At 40.0% G+C, this 15030-nt stretch overlaps 3 protein-coding genes, 1 long non-coding RNA gene and 1 other non-coding gene across 5 annotated transcripts in view; 1 reads left to right on the top strand and 4 right to left on the bottom strand.

Moving 5' to 3' along the window:
• Window positions 1-15030, bottom strand: part of prkar2aa (protein kinase, cAMP-dependent, regulatory, type II, alpha A) — a 122420-nt gene that overhangs the window by 62896 nt on the left and 44494 nt on the right. The window lies entirely within an intron of this gene.
• hyal3 (hyaluronidase 3) lies at window positions 3188-11634 on the bottom strand. Its single transcript, XM_062427391.1, has 7 exons — window positions 11564-11634; window positions 7181-7465; window positions 6065-6500; window positions 5716-5863; window positions 3971-4097; window positions 3640-3729; window positions 3188-3521 (listed from the first exon to the last, which is right to left on the bottom strand). The coding sequence occupies exons 2-7, from the start codon at window positions 7436-7438 to the stop codon at window positions 3207-3209; spliced, it is 1374 nt and encodes a 457-aa protein (XP_062283375.1). The 5' UTR covers window positions 7439-7465; window positions 11564-11634; the 3' UTR covers window positions 3188-3206.
• On the bottom strand, window positions 7744-14136 carry LOC133987911 (N-alpha-acetyltransferase 80). The gene is made up of 2 exons (XM_062427396.1): window positions 14083-14136; window positions 7744-9612 (listed from the first exon to the last, which is right to left on the bottom strand). Coding segments are annotated over exons 1-2 (987 nt in total). The 5' UTR covers window positions 14085-14136; the 3' UTR covers window positions 7744-8627.
• On the top strand, window positions 11728-14849 carry LOC133987912 (uncharacterized). The gene is made up of 3 exons (XR_009925592.1): window positions 11728-11773; window positions 11867-11929; window positions 14726-14849. It is a non-coding gene; the product is annotated as an uncharacterized LOC133987912 (long non-coding RNA).
• On the bottom strand, window positions 12641-12755 carry LOC133989399 (U5 spliceosomal RNA). The gene has a single exon (XR_009926538.1). It is a non-coding gene; the product is annotated as a U5 spliceosomal RNA (small nuclear RNA).

The following is a 15030-nucleotide window of genomic DNA, read 5'->3' as shown; positions in this document are numbered from 1 at the left end:
AAAGAGGGTAAGTTGGAGGAGAATATGCACACTTGAGTCTGTAGTAGTCTGTAATTAGGTAGTCGAGTTAATCATCCATTGACTTAGTAAGTCATCAGAGAGAAGTATGAACTGTCCTTCGGCCCTCAATTCAAATTCCAGCAGCATTGTGCCTTTATGGGTTTGACAACCAGCTCTAATAATAACCCTGATGAATCAGCTGTTTATAGGACCAGTTTGTTTTGTCTTTAGAAAGAAACCCAGTTGATCTGTTTTCTCACACCGTACAAACACATACACATAATACATCCTTACACATTGACCCACTGCTCTACAGGATATCTAGTAATTCCTGGCAACACATATGTCATCATCACTATAATTTACTTACTTGATATTTGAGATTTAAATAAGATGACACTACAATAAAATCCAACAGAATAAGCAAATACAGCGCAAAAGCAAATGCAAACTTATGGATATTATTTAATAATATGAGCAAATGACCAGAGACGTAGACCCATATACTACCACAGTGTAGTACTTAACCATAAAGTGGTTTTCACAGGACTGACTGTGGACTATCAACACATCATGAAATGCTGCCAGCACTTCCCTTTATTTGCATCTCCATCTTAGAGTGACTACAAATGCAAATGAAAACTAACATTAACCTTAGATTGCTGACCTTCTAGCCATAAACTAGCCAATCATATTTAGTCTAGAGTCATGTAGATTATTCAGATCCAAATTCCATCATGCACTGCTTTAGTAAATTGACACAAATTCTGGCCAAAACTTTGGTCAAATTATTTGCTGCAAATAAGCCTTTTTCAGAGTAGACATTTGACTTATCATAGCAGGAAAAGCACAGGTGTCACTAATAACATTAACAATGGCTCCATTGAACTCAAATGTCCCAGTAAACCACCACAGCGTGACAGTGAGCCAGCATAGACAATACCAGGACGCTGAGAAGTGTAATTCATCCATCATTAATTTTATTGTTTGACACCATTCCTTATATTATGTGACATGTTACAATTATTTTTGTTAAAAAGGTTTATATTTTGTACATTCATCCATAGGCCATTTGCCTTTCATATTATCCTTTTGCTCATTGAAGTTCAATGTTTTGTAAAAAGTTGTTAGTCATTGTGTTTGAAACCTGATATTGTGAGAAGCTTTAGGGAGATTATACATTTTCCAGATATATTCACTAGAAAAGAAGTGTTGACTAGTTGAGTGCTGTTTTAATCCATATAACTGACTATCTGGTCATCCTGAATTTTCTATCAAGAGGAGGCGAGATGTCGAGGCCTCCTTCCCAGACCACCCCTCAGCTCTACAGGGTCAGCGAGAGAGATCTCACCGAGATTGAGCTCCATTCTGTAGACTCCATCAATGACCTCCACCTCCAACACAGCCACAAAGGTACACACACACACACACACATACACCCCGAACACAGATACACACACATACACACATCCCGAATACATCCTCAAAGACATACACACACATACACCCTGAATATAAAGACAAAGGTACACACACAAAACACAACACACATGCACCAAACACAGCTACAAACAAACACAATGTAACACACACACCTTGTACAGAGACACAAAGGTACACACTGACTCTGATTGACCTTGCTGTGTATGATTTCAGGAACGAGGCCTCCTCGCCCTGCTTACACACCCTCCCTAAATGGAAACCTTCACACATGTGACATCGCAGCTTTCAGTCAAAGAGGACATCCAGTCAGCAGCAAATGGCAGAGTCGTCTGCAGGATATGTTGACACCAAGTTCATCGCGTGCCTACGCCATGGGCTGCGCTATCATCACTTTACTTCTGCTAACAGTGTTACTCATCTTCTACTTTTTAGGTGAGTTATGATATTTATATTTATTTGTTGCCCAATTCTGTCTCAGCTTTCTTTGTAATTGCAATTTTCCACTTAAATGTCCATCTCAAGTGACACTATGTAATCATAAGACTTTTCAAAATATCTGAATCTTTCAGTAGTTTGCTTTGTGAAACCTAAAATGGACAAATTGACTGTATTCCTTCATGTCTGTTGCTCCTCCAGTCCAGCAGGGCGGTGCACTGCGGATGCTGAACGAAGCAGTAAGAGAGAAAGAGGTCGCAGCCACAGAGCTGTCACTGCTGATCAAGGAACTGCAGGCACTGAGACACAACCTGACAACCACAAGAGGAGGGACATGAGGCATAGGAGACTAAATATGCACACACTGAGAAATACATGCAAAGATTTAAAGTGCAGAAAACTGTGTTTATGGTGGATTTTTCCTTTAACGTGAAAAATGTTTTTGTATGTGAATGTCAAAAATGGAACCATATGTTCACCCTCTGCCACCCTGGTAACAAGGAGAAGGACTTTTGAATGAGCTATTGTTGTTGTTTTTGGTTGGTGCTGTTATTAAAAGCTGTATGACTTAAGTTTCAGCATTGCTATTCTGTCACGCAAAGTGAGTTCAAATGACACAATATCTTTACAAGTGGAAAGGCTGTGTCTTTTTCATGCTTTCACTTTATATTTAACATAACAGAGGCAGTAGCATGTGAAAAAATACACAGTAAAAATAAGTTTGACTGACATCCAATTTAAACATTAAATGCTGTAACAGTTTTCCATGTTAGCCTGTTTGTATTCTTGTGGCCTTTTTTAAAAAACAAAAATAGTTACATGAGCAAATGTTTTTTTTGTGAGCAAATGTTATATAATTATTTCAAAAACATTTCAATGGTTCGTGATCTGTGTGTAATTACATAAGTCTAATCATTTTGTGTTTACTGATTTCTTTAAAGAAGCAACTAATTAAATCTGTGTTTCACACAGTTTATGTCAAGGCCAGCCATTCAAATATAGTTTGTTTCCTATTACAAACCGGCTTTATTCACTGTAGTTTAAACAAGGTCTTCTTGTGGTGAGTACAGCTCAGAAAGTGTTTTAAGTAAGAGAAAGTAGAGAGAAAATAATATAATAAAAATGTAAATCTAAGTGAGTTGCTGCCAGTTTGTCAATGTGATGAAATAATTAAAATCAATAAATAGTTTAAGAAATGTTGCACTTATATATATAATATAATATATAATTTAAATCAAAAAATGTTATTTTGAAGATTTTTATTAAGATCTTAATTTCAGTCAATGATCAGAGCAATGGCTGATGAAATCTTAACAGATAGGTTTGGGTTACACATCCTTCTCTCTGTTCCCGTCCTTCTTCTCCCGACACTCCGGCCCGGTCCAGCCTGGATAGCACTGACACAGGAAGTGCTCGTGCAAAGCTTTATCTCTGGAGGAGTCAGTGAGGGGGTTGACATCCTTAGGGTCGGAGGTCACAGCTGAAGCTGAAAAGATCATGTGACCAGAGCTGGGGTGTCGCCTGGCACAACGCCCGTTGCCATTGCAACGCTTGAGGCAGCAGTGGTGGGTGTCGGACCTCACTGTCCGGACAAAGGGACCCAAGACGGTGTGAATGTAGTCTCTGAGAAGGAGGCACTGATGCTGGAGAGAGAAAGAGAGAGTTATACACACACACACACACACACACACACACACACACACACACACACACGCACGCACACACACACACATACACAATATATTCTAATACACACCATACCTTTGATTCGGCAAATTTCAGCTCTCCCCATAACACCACTCCAGCAGCTCCGAGTGCCGCACTCTCCCCCAATGTGTGCATCAGGTCTGTCTGCAAACACACACACACACACACACACACACACACACACACACACACACACACACACACACACACACACACACACACACACACACACACACACACACACACACACACACACACACACACACACACACACAGTCACTATTTTGAATCACACATTTGTATACTCATACTCACTATGTTAAGATGTTAATAATGTGATATATGTATGTGTGTGTATGTGTTTATGAGCAGCTTTACATTTTACCTTATTAAGAAAGTTGAGAGTATGTGTGAATGCTAGCCTCGCATAGGGAAGGACAGCTGTGGCCTGGTTAGTTTTGTTGGCATGGGGCCAAACAGATGCCACCCTCAAAGCCTCCAGCAGCCTGTGTCTGAGTGAAGAACACAGAAATGGAGATATACAGACCCTTTCCAAAAAATTAGAATATCATGGAAAAGTTGTTTAATTTCCATAATTCCATTCAAAAAGTTAAACTTTCATAGATTATAGATTCCGGGCCCACAATTTAAACGATTTCAAGTATTTATTTATTTATTTTTACATAATTTGGGCTTCCAGCTCATAAAACCCACGAAAACAGGAATTCCAAAAATTAGAATACTGTGAAGAAATCAGCCCAAATTTTGCAGGGCATGAATGTTTTAAACTGAGTGTCACACACTAATCATCTACTAAGCTCAAAACACCTGCACAGGTTTCCCCAGGTGTCATTAAATTGCTTCAGTTTGGGTCAATTGTCTCAGTTCGGTACAATATTGGGAAGACTGCAGACATGACAACTGGCCAGAAGACCATCATTGATACCCTCCATAGGATGGGTAAGCCACAAAAGTTCATAGCTAAGGAGGCTGGCTGTTCACAGAGTGCTGTATCCAAGCATATCAATGGAAAGTCTAGTGGAAGGGCAAAATGTGGCAGGAGAAGATGCACCAGCAAAAGAGATGACCGTGGGCTTCAGCGGATTATCAAACAGAGAATATTCAAGAATCTGGTAGAGATCCAGAAAGAGTGGAATGAGGCGGGAGTCACAGCTTCAAAAACCACCACATTCAGACGCATCCGGGAGATGGGCTACAACTGTCAGGTTCCTCGGGTCAAGCCACTTCTGAACCTGAGGCAATGTAGGAAGCGTCTCAACTGGGCTAAGTGATGAAAGTAAAGTGTGCCTTTCATTCGGGAATCAAGGTCCAAGGGTTTGGAGGAAGACGGGTGAGGAACAGAACCCAAGCTGCTTGAGGTGCAGTGTGAAATATCCACAGTCAGTCATGATTTGGGGTGCAATGTCCGGTGCAGGTGTTGGTAAAGCCAGAAGCACCAAAACCTGGTCTGATGCCCATGCCATCACAGTGCTTGACTGGCCAGCCAACTCGCCGGACCTAAACCCCATTGAGAATCTATGGGGTATTCTCAAGAGGAAAATGAGGGGCACCAGACCCAACAACAAAGAAAAGCTGACAGCAAGCATCAAGGAAATCTGGGCTTCCATAACTGCAGGCAATGCCACAGGCTGATTGCCTCAATGCCACGTCGCATCGAGGCAGTGATTAAGGCAAAGGGATTCCCAACCAAGTATTGAAGATTGACATATCGTTTTGAAAGTACCATATTTTGATTGATTTGATGTGATCCTAATTTATTTCTTTTTTTTCCTGCAAAAACTGAGAAGTAAATAGTGATTTCTTCACAGTATTCTAATTTTTTGAATTCCTTTTTTCGTGGGTTTTATGAGCTGGAAGCCCAAATTATGTAAAAATAAACAAATAAATACTTGAAATCGTTTAAATTGTGGGCCCTGAATCTATAATCTATGAAAGTTTAACCTTTTGAATGGAATTGTGGAACTTAAACAACTTTTCCGTGATATTCTAATTTTTTGGAAAGGGTCTGTATATAACAGATAAAACAGTCCACTTCAAAGACGTCCTCGTAAGATGTTTTTATGACCGAGGCAGATTAATGTGGGTGAACATATATTCATGTTTCTTTACCTGACCATCAGAGCTGCATCTATAGTCCCTGATAGCCGCTGTGGCAGGTATATGCTGGGATAGAGAGCATTGGACTGAGTCCACAGCCAGGACAGACGATCATTGTCCTCTCTGGTCCCTCTGTGGCATCGACCTGTGTAGCTTTGATCTGGTCACACACATGAAACAAAAGCTTCACAGGTCAGTTTTTTATCATCAGTTATACCTGACTTTAAGGGTGAAGGGAAGGGAAGAGTTAGGGTATATTTTTTTAACTGAGCACTTCACAGCAATGCTGAAAATTTGATCTGCTTCATTACCGTCCTTGTCAAAAGAAGAGATCATTACAAACAGTTAAAGTCTGTCCTACCTGTCTTTCCCTTATGTTTATTGAAGCAGGCTGGAAAACCATAATATCCCCAAAGTCCTTGAGGACGATCTCTGACCACAGACCGCATTGTCTCCTCCATGAACCTCCGTGCGCTCTCCTCAAACTTTTGCTTCGCCACTAATGTCAATGCCTTGTCTGACAAATCCGGTCTCTCCTGTCTCACCAGCAGCTTGGACAGTCTCCTGTACTCTGCCTTGGTCCCAAAGTTTCTCTTCCACAGTGGCTGCCACTCTTCCCAGTCGATAACAGCTAAACCGGTGAAGTTTGGCTGCAACATGCTGGATATCTGCATCTCTATAAGGGGAAGGTGAGCGGCAAGGTTACCGAGCTGCGGGATTCCTCCGTTCACCTCCCTGCCGTCCTGGGACAGGTATGGGTATATCCCCAGGTGGTCCCGGTAGAAGATAGTCATTTTCTGAAAGGTTTGAACATTTAACCACATGAGAATCATCACCATGCCTCTCAACTCTACAGACCTTTTTTTTTTTAGCCCCTTTGAGCTTGTTGTTTTGTTTTTACAGCACATTTACTGTAATATAGCAGCACAATAGCTGAATATTTGTCTCTGGAGTTGATGTAGACCAAACCAAAGCTGAAAGTGATTGTTTGCTTACATTCATCATTTGGAGAGAGACAAAACTCCAACATGTTAGCCATAACAACCTTATAAGGCAAGAATATATTGTATTGACAACAGCTTTGTAGAATTCTTCTGCCCCCAGATGACCATCAAATGATTCAGTGCAGCTTTATAGGAATGTGAGAACAATGACTGTCAAAAGTGAATCAGGTGTTTCAAGTGAAATTCCAAGATTTTGAATTATGAACCTAAAAAAGTATTAGCATGAAAATGATCCAGTTTAAGGGCTGGCAAAACATTCTGGTGGTTTTAGACCTAAGACATCTGTAATATCAGCCTTGTAAACCCATAATCAATATTATAAAAGTGTACTAGAACATTTTTTCATGTGCCTATATATATTATTTTAATTCTTAATACAGTAAATCTATGTCAAATACATTTTTATTTTGTACTGGGATCTGTGGTATTAATCCCTTTGATGACACCATACTCCACCCAGTGAGATCAATCACCTGTCCCTGAAAGCTCTGCTCTTGGTTCTTCACTATATCGAAGTCTCTCAGGTCCAGGTGGATGTCGTACCGGTCCTGACAGTGCGCTGTGGGCATGTTCCACACCACAACAAAGGGCCGGTTCTGCAGGATCGGGCCTGCTGCAGCCATGGCAGGCAGGGTGTATCCACGGGTGGAAGTGAGTGACAAGGAGGCGCAGAGGAGGGGAGAGAGGAAGAGGAGGCAAAGGGAGGAGAGAGGGAGGTGAGACAGCACCATGGCTGATCATCCACTGACGTGTCCTTCCTGACAGGAGAGAGAAACAGGCCGCTAAGATTTAATCACAAGGAACATGAATGTAAATGACTGCTGTAATAAATCCAACACACAGAGTTACAACAAACTAATTATTAGTTGTTTGCACTCTGAGATCATTTTAACACCCTCTATACTTTATTTGATGATTACAAATCCTGACAGGAAATAAAATGACGAAATAAACACCAGTAACCAAATATTTCTCTAAAATCTTTATTTCCATCATTTTTCATCAGTGACACAACAGATATAAGATTTTCATCAGTTTCATCAATATTAAAATATGGTCCAAACTTGAATAAGGCTTCAGTTCTCTGGCAGTTCATCAAGGCACAACATCACAATGTCACATAATTCAAAAATAGCAGCAGATAATGACTGAATTTTGACTTCTGAGTTGTTCAAAGGACACATATTCATCCAAATTCATTTTGTTTTCTACATACATTATAGAGTGCAAAATTGGTGGGTATTATTTCCTAATTTAACTGTTTGCTTACTTACAAATTTTGTTTTTTGGGTTTTTTTTTTGCCTCCACCCAATGAAATTTAAACCAATGATTTTATTTTAGTCACTAGAGCTCCAGCATAGAGATCAAACATCAATGCATTCCCACTTGTAACAATTTTCAATAAAGTGAATTATAATTGTTTAAGAAAAAGTTTGAGTATCTAAATCAATTATTTGGAAACTACAGTGAAAACAAAAGTTGAAATATATCCAAATTTAATTTAATTATCATCCAACCAGCAGATAATCTGACAATTAACTTCCATCTTCATCAGATAAAATTCCAGATTAAAAAAATAAGAAGCATGTTGTAAAGTATAACATTGTAATTTTAAATAATCTGCCAAATCTCAGAGTTTGAGAGCTGTATGATATATGTAGTTTTACATTGTTGAATTGTGGAGAAAAAAATAAATCAGTTTTGGACTTACTGTGTGTCACATAAAAGCCTTCACACTGTGCATGAGTGTGTCTGAATGTATGAATGTGTAAATGCACACTTGTTTTCTGTATTTCTTTGGTTTACTAACACATTTCTGTATCTGGAGTTTTCCTCCGTCACTCTTTCTCTGTGTCTGAGTAATCAATAGTTGTGTGTGTGCTTTGTATATCTGTTTTCAGTGTCTTAGTATGTGTTCTTCATATGTCTTTGTGCATCCAAAAGATGGGTACACCCTTAGCGTCTCTGTAGGGAGTCTCAGTGAGAGTCTGAACCACCGGCTGCCCTGCAGACTGAGGAGGAGGAGGAGGGTTTGAAGGAGGAGGTGATGGAGGGACAGATACAGGAGGAGGAGGAGGGACAGAAGGGATGGAGGGAGGAGGTGATGGAGTGATGGATGAAGGAGTAGGAGGAGGAGGAGGTAAACTGGAACGTGGAGGTGACCCTACAACACAAGCCCCTCCTGAGTCTCCGCTCTCTTTATGTACTTGAGCATCCGTCTCTGTTCGTGTTGGCTGTGGTGGTTTCGGGGCCTCTTCGCTCGGCATTCTGGAGAACCTCAGCAGCATCTCCATGGGAACAAACGCCGTCATGGAGCCTGCGTTCTGCACCGGCGTCGAAAGCACGTAGCCGATGTGGGCATAGAAGTGCTGCTTGTCGTGGGTGGTCAGGCACAAGCGCTTGAACCCTCGGCTTTTGGCGTAGCGCTCGGTCTCCTCCATCAGAGTCCGGCCGTAGCCCTTCCCCCGCTCCGCCTTGGACACAACCACCGACTCCACAAACAGGCTGCCGCTGTGACCTACGACCTGGGACAGCCTGGCGTGGCCGAGCAGCCGCTCCGTCTCCCGGTGGCCCTGCAGGAGAACCAGGCAGACGGGGAACTCTGCGCAGGACTTCTGCAGGGAGTGAACGCGGGCGGCCTGGCTCCTCTGCCACTCGGAGTTGACCAGGTCAGCGCAGGGGACCAGCAGGTCGGGACGCCGGTGGATGGGAACCGCACGGATCTTCTCTGGCTGTTCAGAGTCTGTGTGTAACTTCTCTGTCACGTCTCCGCCCATCACTAAGATCTCACAGAATCTCTCTGCATGTTGTGTCTGACAGTCTGACGTTGAGATGGGCAGCAGATCAACATTCAGCCCGTCTCCAGTCTCCGCTTTTGGATTTGGCGATGCTACGGGTTCAGACCTGTGGTGATCAGGGTTTAACTAAAATCAGTCGTCAATTAACTCCTGTGGCTGAGTGTAATGTTTAAGAAAGGTTAGAAACTGTTTGTAGCATGCAGATCCTCAATTTAATGTTCAGTCTTTTTCCATCACACAACACGTAGTTTGAGCAAACAGGCCTAAATGATCAAAGATGGACTCTGAGTCGACGTACGGTGGCCCTAAAGTACAAAACACAACAGAAACAAACAAACTAATGGTAACCAGATAAAGCAGACTTTCCTTCTCTCTTCGGCAGAAAACACACTCAGATCAGAAGTTTAATCCTTCTGTTTCCTGACAGTTCCGAAGCTCGGCGCTGCTGTAAGACGAGACACATGAAGGAGAATAAAACTAGAGTGTTGATCTCCACTTAATCTCTGTCTTTACTCCACATTTCCACAGTAACCTTGACCGTCTACGTTTCCTGTTTCTAGGTAGACTGTTGCGAGGAATGTGCCTTGCTCAAGAACATTTTTGGTGAGCACAACTTCAGGCCAGTGGACTTCCTCAATTACTTAAAAAAAAAAGAATTATTTAGCAAGTAAATCGATTAGTACTTCAAAAACATATTATCCTTATGCGTAACAGATGTGTTGGCAGATGTGGTAGTGCTGTTTTGTTGTTAGATGTGCTGGTTGTAAATGGTCATGTGTTTTATGTAACTTTGTGAAATATACTTTACGCTGCCATTTAGGCCAGGTCTCACCCGTAAAAGAGATCATGTATTTTAGGAAACTTCCTGGTAAAGAAAAAGATTGAAAAAAAAACAAAGCGTGTGTGCGTGTGTATGTGTCCTTTCATTGATGTGCACCAACAGCGTCTCTGCACAGTTAACTAATACTATTTTTAGGAAGCAGTTTCCGATGAAAAATAACACCTTTGCTCTGAAAGGAAATAAACGTTATGCTGCTGTAGAATAAATTGACTGGCTTCTGCAAATGAATAGGCACTTATTGCAGATACAGTACATACTGATGACTGATCACATTGATGATCAAAGATGCAATATACAGAGTTGCTGTATATACCATTGCTTTTTGCACTATGCATTTCTGCTTTAATAAATGAATTTAAATGTAGATGCAAAGCTGTTGTCCATTATGAAGAAAAGTATGAAAATGATGGTGAGTATAAAATACTGGTAGACTTGAACCTTTTAAATAATCATTTCAAGTGATTAAACATTTGGTTGATTTATACATTTACGTTGATATTGTTAAATAACTGATATGACTGATGTCTCAAAAAACAGATCTTTGTGCAGTTATTGTGCAGTCATGTGTTGTTTAAAAGCAGACATCTCTTCTGTATCGTCAGTCTGAATGAGGAACTTCTCCTTAACACATATCACCACACAGTTTGTTAAGAAGGCTGAGCTGCAGTATAGTTAAGATACATTTCACACTCAATAAGAGTATACTGGATTCTGTCCCTGTGTACTGGTGTAGTATTGATGCCTATTTTCACATTTTTTAATATGAAATCATTCCTCAAAAGTATTTAATCTGAAGGATTCATGGAGCAGCCTCGCGTTCCTGTCACATCATATTATTAAATCATAATGTTAAATGTTGGCAATTTGAAACTCAAAGTGAGTCAAAGGATGGTAGAAGACAGCTGTGTCTGTGCGACAGCTAAAGCTATCATACATTGCTAAGGCCAATAACACTGCAGCAAGGATGATTTCCAGTTCACATGCTCTTTACGAGGCCTTCAAATTATCTTTAAAAAAGGCAAAAGTGCTGAGTTCATTATAAAAAGCTGACGTCACTGAGGAGCAGCTGACTGCTTTCACAGCACATAATCATTTTTATGAAGAAATTATACAGATACATTATTTTCTTAATTTTGCTGTGATCCAGATTGTCTGCAATTCCAGTATCGCAGAGATAAAAATATATTATTAAAAAATGTATAAAATACTAACTTACCGAGAGAGAGAAGCTGAAGGCAAATGCCTAGAACAGAACTTGGTGTAATGCAGAAGAAAAAGGGATGTATGAAAGATGAAACAGGAAACTGTCTGCTATATAACTGATAAGCGCACACAAAACAGGAAGAAGATCAGCTGTCAACCACCTAATAACTGTACATGCTGCTTTAGTTAGTAAGAAGAAAACCACAATTACATGGCACTTCAGGTACAGTACACTGATTACATCTATATTTAGCCTCAAAGCAGTATGTAATGTTTTATGTAATTACTGTAATGTTTAGAGTTTTTTTTTTATTAGATGCTGCAGTGCAATGAAATACTGGACATTTTGGCACCCTCATTTTCAAAAATCAAATGTTCGGTAAGTCTTGACAGTGAGCCAGTGTGCATAAACTGAAGCAGCTAAATACACTTCAGACATTATTAATTTTGTTATTTACACCTGTACGTTTAACTACTGTCACATGCGGAAATGTCTTACACTTGTGCTAAAGAAATCTTGAGCAAGGCAGTAACTCCCTCATATTCTTATGGGGCGAGCAGTAAAAAGTATGTTTGCCTATGAAAATATCACTTTTTGTTACATTGTGCAGCGGACTGCAAAATCTGATTTCTTACTGTGGTATTTTTCTAATTTAACATGTGTCCTGTTAGAGTCTTTCCTCCCATGTGGATGTCGGCCTTGTTGTGCAAACATTTAGCTTCACAGTTTGCAGGACTGTATGGTTTCTGATTCAAAAACAAAGAAATAAAGGTTTAATCACACACACAATAGTTATCCTCCTCCCATGACACAAAAGGAGCCTTTACACTTCAGAGCTGTATGAACTGAGGAACTGATTACGTGAGATGTAGTAGGTTATACTACTTTCTAATTTCATATCTCTTCGATATGGTGTATTGTATTATATTAACTGCCCGCTTGTTGCTGTAAATATGCTAATTCGCACATTGTGGCACTAATAAAGGAATATCTTATCTTCTTCTCATCCAACAGTCAGATCTTCAAACGTACATCTAACGGTACAAATCCCCTCCATTTCTTCCGTAAATTTCTTTATACATATGAGAAAGCCCCGCATGAAGCAGGGCATCAAAAAATTAATTGAAACTCTTAGTGTTCCTCTCCACGGAAATCTTTAGTAAAAGGCGAAAGATTTATACGATCTGAAGAGAAACAAGAGTGTACTGAAGAAGAAAAACAAAGTGTCGGATACTATTCTCCGCCTTACCATCCTCTATTATGGTTCAGGAATACTTGTTTAACATGCTACAATTTAAGTTAATAAATTCATCAGAGGTATAACGTCCTTACACTTTGCACTTATCCCATAACATGAATTTAGGAGAGCTTTAAATGTAAATAGTTTAACATATACTATAATTCATACACGACCGCAATGCATTACGGGGACATGGCGACCAAAGCCACGCCTCTCTTTTTTACAATAACGTTGCACTGTTTAAAACTGCACAAATAATGACTTTTCGACCTTGTAACTGGATTACACTTAAACGAAGTGAGGATATTGAATGTTTTCATTGTTATTTTACATTTAAGGACTCAAGTCGTACGCATGCGCATTAAACACTCCAAAGATTAAATGTACAAGAGAGTTATCCCCATATATGTCTACGGTTATCCCCATCCGCTTAAATCTGATTTCCTTCAAGATGACATGGTATATTTATCGTGTATACTGCAATTAAAACATTTAATTCAGCAACAGGGACGTTTTGTAAGCAGTATCAACACCGCACATGCGCAGTACGCCAACAGTAGTAGTAGAGTATTATTTGCCTATTATTTTATTGTATGTATTGTACAGTATATATATTTTTAAGACAGACTTTTATCACTTTTCTAATCAAATCCTTGCGTTCTCTATCTGCTGATGTAACTGTGTTCGCATTATAAATATAGTAAGCCCAAAGCTTTTATAGTAAACAAACTATTTATGGGTAGGAAGGTGAAATAAAGGCACATTGCCTAAAAAGAGACACCTCCACTAAATGAAAATATCTTGTAGCCTCAACAATGATGAGGAAGATTAAACTTTATCTAGAGTTTGTTGCAGGATTCACATTAACAGTAGCAGGGAGAAGATGTGTGTGTTATAGTTATTTACTGTCGTGACATTAAAACGTCTCTCTAGTTTGTCACTTGTATTCATGACGAAAAAAGTGCATCTCTACCCTGAGGCACGTTAAGACTATTTTAGGAGTGTGGGGCTGCTTTATGAAGTGAAACCATCAGATAAGCGTTAATATCCACTTTCTAAAGACTTATTCGCCCTCCTCCCTTCTTGTCTACCATGTAACGTAAAACTACACAAGTGACAGGAGTCCGCACCACATGCTAACTCAGCTAGCTCATTTGCTTGTTTTCAGCAACATAAGTGGACACACTGCGGAGAGTTTAGTTGACACACTCATACCGACTGTGTGCACTTTTCATTACCGGACACAAATGAGTAGTTTCGGTAGTTTCAACCTCACGGTTACGTTACCTACATCTTTTTAATCTGGCGGTTGGTCGCCGGTGAAATCCTCCTCTCTCAGAGCTCGTGTAGCCGCCTGACAGCTGATCCGCAGTCAGCTTCAATTACTCCCTCACACAATCACGCCGTCTGGTGACAGCTGCTCACTGATCCACGGTCAGTTTCTAACCGTAAATATTGCCATTCAACGAGTAGATTGCCGTTTATCCTCCCACTGCTGTGTGGGAGCACGACTGCCACCCTGCGGATGGGAGTGGTATTACATAAAGTAAATAGACCTGTTGGTACCATAGACAGGGTTGGGAAGGTTACTTTGGGAAACGTAATAGGATGCAGATTACTAGTTACCCTATTTAAAATGTAATAAGAAATGTAACTATTTCAATTACTTAATCAAAGTACCGTAACAAATTATATTTGATTACTTTTCAAATTTTCTAACAATGTTTTCAACTGTAAGGTACCCATTAAACCCACCAAAATGTATGTCATTTCATGGATACTGACATGATTTATAAGGGAGATCAGTTCTTATAAAGTCTCATTTGAAAATGTATTCATTAGTTCATGTAGATTTTGGAATATAAAAAAAAGATAAGGTTACCCAAAACTGAAAATTATACAAAAACACTTAAAAATGTAGGTCTTTCCTACAGGAGGAGGAAGCAAGATGGTCTGGGGCTGTTTTTCTGGATCCAGGGTCGGCTACCACAGCATTCAGCAGCGCCATGCAGTACCCTCTGGTATGCAAGTAGTTGGTCAGAGGTTCATCCTACAGCAAGATAATGACCCAAAACTCAAGTCCAAGCTATGCCAGAACTACCTTAGGAAAAAAGACCAAGATGGTAAGCTTGAAAACATTTTTTCAATAAAAAACTGGAAAAATTGGGGTGTTCTAAAACTTTTGACCGGTAGTGTATATTGATTTCAAAGAATTGAAAACACCACTATATGTATTCAG

This window comes from Scomber scombrus, chromosome 10 (genome assembly GCF_963691925.1).
Source record: "Scomber scombrus chromosome 10, fScoSco1.1, whole genome shotgun sequence".
In the NCBI taxonomy this organism is placed as follows: Eukaryota; Metazoa; Chordata; class Actinopteri; order Scombriformes; family Scombridae; genus Scomber; species Scomber scombrus.
This window is presented reverse-complemented; position numbering and strand designations above follow the sequence as displayed.

Bases quoted from the DNA above. Each gene is read 5' to 3' on its own strand.
- hyal3 (XM_062427391.1), bottom strand. From the start codon at position 7,438: ATGGTGCTGTCTCACCTCCCTCTCTCCTCCCTTTGCCTCCTCTTCCTC. The intron at 6,501-7,180 runs GTGATTGATCTC...CAAACCTTTCAG, and splicing joins AGCAGAGCTTTCAGGGACAG to AAAATGACTATCTTCTACCG. The intron at 4,098-5,715 runs GTAAAGAAACAT...TTCTTCACTCAG, and splicing joins GATGCAGCTCTGATGGTCAG to ACACAGGCTGCTGGAGGCTT.